The sequence below is a fragment of the Triplophysa rosa genome, linkage group LG19 (genome assembly GCF_024868665.1).
Source record: "Triplophysa rosa linkage group LG19, Trosa_1v2, whole genome shotgun sequence".
In the NCBI taxonomy this organism is placed as follows: Eukaryota; Metazoa; Chordata; class Actinopteri; order Cypriniformes; family Nemacheilidae; genus Triplophysa; species Triplophysa rosa.
Window position 1 is genome coordinate 19,834,240 of NC_079908.1, and position 2,915 is coordinate 19,837,154.

A 2,915-nucleotide genomic window follows, 5' to 3' on the forward strand; every position below is an offset into this window, starting at 1 on the left:
TGATGCTGAGCTTTTGGAGGAAACAAGTTTAGTTGGAAAAACTAATTTTGACTAAGATTAATTCTTAACTCTCTACGAATCTTATTTGTGTGTTCATGTGTAATTTTAGAATTTTGTCTATAACCATTTATTTTTGCTGATTTACACGTTATATTGTAAAGCACTGTGGCCAACATTAGTGTATTAATGTGTGCTTTCTAAATGAATTGGAATTGTATTGTAGCTGTTTCATGGTGGATGCGGAAAGGTTAACTTTAGTTTAACCTTATTTATGGCACGCTCTCAAATCAGTTATTGGTTTACTCTGAAGGGGCCGCCAATCTTTGTCTAATTTAATGTTTGTAAAAATAAAATGGGGACTGTGAGAAACCAGAATGAGAGCAGACGGAAACAGCATAGAAAATAAATAAGTTCAGATAGCTCCTAAAGAAGGAAGAGAAGCCCTTGCTCAGTGTATGGCCATTACAAATTGGTTCCCTGTGTATGAAGCTGAGGAAATAGAGGAAAAAGTGGAGATTTTTAATACTCATATCCAGACAGCTCTGCAAATAATATGCCACTGCAAAGGAAAGCTGTATGACAAACCTTGGATGACTGAAGAAATCAAATGTGCTATAAAAAGTCGACAGAAAATTGACCAAAAACATGGAAAACAAAAAAATGGAAGAAAGCAAGAAACATTGTCCAATGGAGGATCAAACAAGCAAAAAAGAAATATTATGCAAATAAAATAAAAAATCTGAAGTGTAAAAAGCCGAGACAGTGGTGGGATTACATCAACAATGAGCTTGGACGATCTAAAAGTAATAGACCTGAGATAAAACTTAATAATATAGATGGAGATCATGCGGCAGAGGTTTTGAACAGTTTTCTTTGCCGAGGTCTGGACAAGTGATAATATGTGCGATTTTTCCTTTGGACAAACCAACAAAAACACATGAACTGTGTAGTATAGGACAAATAAAACAAGCCCTTGTAAGATTAGATACACGGAAAGGAAGTGGCCCTGATGATATACCTCCTTGGCCTCTCAGGAACCACGCAGAAGATTTGGCACCAGTTATAGCACATCTGATCAATAACTCATATCAAGTGGGAGTTTTACCAACTCCTGTTGTTAAAGGTGTGTTACATCTTTATTAGAACACCCTGAGGGAAATCAAATAAATTCCAAGTTCTGTTAACCCCAGAGGACCTCCATTAGAGGTTATAGCCAAAGTCGATGAAGCTCCACTCGATGCCTTCACGCTGATACTCCTCCTGCTCCAGGATGAACATGGTGTGGTTGAAGAGCTGCTGGAGCTTCTCATTGGTGTAGTTGATGCAGAGCTGCTCAAATGAGTTCAGCTACAGAAGAACAATTGAGAATTTAGTTAATCTGGTCTATTGGAACTCAAAATAAGATTTTAGGACCTAGTTACAGCCATCCGTCAACACCTCAAAGATCTCAAATCCAGCGATATCCAGGATTCCAATGAAAGAAGCTCCCTGGCGCTTAGTCTTGTCTAGAGCTTTGTTGATTCGCATAACCAGCCAGCGGAACAACCTTTCATATGTGGCTTTGGCCAGAGCTTCCACGGCAAACTCGGCCTGTTCCTGAGTCTGAGCCTTCTGTACGAAATCACGGCCCACTTTTATGCGTGGCGTGAGTATGGCACGGGTGAAATCAGTCACATTCATGCCCAAGAGGTGGCACACCTTCTGAGCAGCTGATTAAAGAGACGCATTTTTACATCTGATTGATCATTTTAATTCAATTAAAAGACTTAGCAGGCAAGAATACGATTTGCAGAATGAACACACAAAAAAAGAAGATCTTAATACGTTGATTGTACTCAGTCGATTAAGCCAACTCGTTTTCTCAATTTATTTGAGTAATGTGTTCTCCCAAAATGTACATATAATTTAAGGCTCATGTAGATAACGAAGTTATTAAAACATTTATGTGCAAGGGCTGTTGTCATGGCTCTGCCTCTATTAGTCATGTTTTTCTTGGTCCTGTGGCAGAGCCATGCCAAAGCCTTTGGTTACGTGTGGAGAGAAACATATTATTGTCCTTTTGACAATAATATGCGTTCTCTCCAGTGTCTGGTCATTGGCCCCGCCCCTCTCATTTCCTGTATTGTTTCCCTGCCGTGTTTGATTACCCTCACCTGCCCTGTGTCGTTATCCTTCCTTTGTCTTCCCTATTTAATGCCCTCATGTTTCTTTGTCTTGTGCTCTTGGATTACGTTTGTCGAGCTTACCCGTGGTTGGTGTCTGCTTTACGGTCCATGTGTTCCCTGTCCCTGTTTCCCCTGTCTTAGTAAGTGTTTAGTTTAGTCTTTGTCAAAGTATTGTCTAGTTTAGTGCTTCGTTAGCCTTGGTCCTGTTGTTTGTATTGTTACCTTGTCGTTTACCCCCTCGTGGGTGTTTTGTTTCTGTCCCTTTGTGTTTACATTAAAGTCTTGCTTGTTAACCCCCTCAACCCCGCCTGCCTGCAATTGGGTTCTTCCACTGTGATTCGTGACAGGCTGTATTCCACATTGCATTTTGAACTTGTTATTTTAGGTTTATTGCCCTTGAAGTAAAGTATTTTAATTCAATAATTTTAATACCTGATTAATGTAGTAACAAAAAGTTCAACTGTGTTCTCAAGACGAGAGTATCTTTTATAAATGAGTTGGGGCAAAGTATTTAAATGTATTTCGATTTTTACTACAATAGGATTTATTAATTACTTTTTTTGACCACATCAATGATTTTACATGTTTGTACATCGGTTGTTTCGTGTTTCATAATGTACAATAACCTTTAAATGTAGCTATACAAGTGTAGGGCTGGTCTTTTAATAATAAATTACATTGTTTTTTTTAGTTTAATACGTCATCAATTTTTGCTTTGTGTTAATCACAAAATATGACAAAATAACAAAC

At 38.3% G+C, this 2,915-nt stretch overlaps 1 protein-coding gene across 1 annotated transcript; it reads right to left on the reverse strand.

The window, feature by feature from the left end:
* Positions 1 to 1,185: 1,185 nt before the first annotated feature.
* LOC130570492 (myosin-11-like) lies at positions 1,186 to 1,753 on the reverse strand. Its single transcript, XM_057360820.1, has 2 exons — positions 1,438 to 1,753; positions 1,186 to 1,347 (listed from the first exon to the last, which is right to left on the reverse strand). Exons 1-2 carry the CDS (start codon positions 1,678 to 1,680, stop codon positions 1,201 to 1,203), a joined length of 390 nt encoding a protein of 129 aa, XP_057216803.1. The 5' UTR covers positions 1,681 to 1,753; the 3' UTR covers positions 1,186 to 1,200.
* Between the last annotated feature and the right edge of the window lie 1,162 nt (positions 1,754 to 2,915).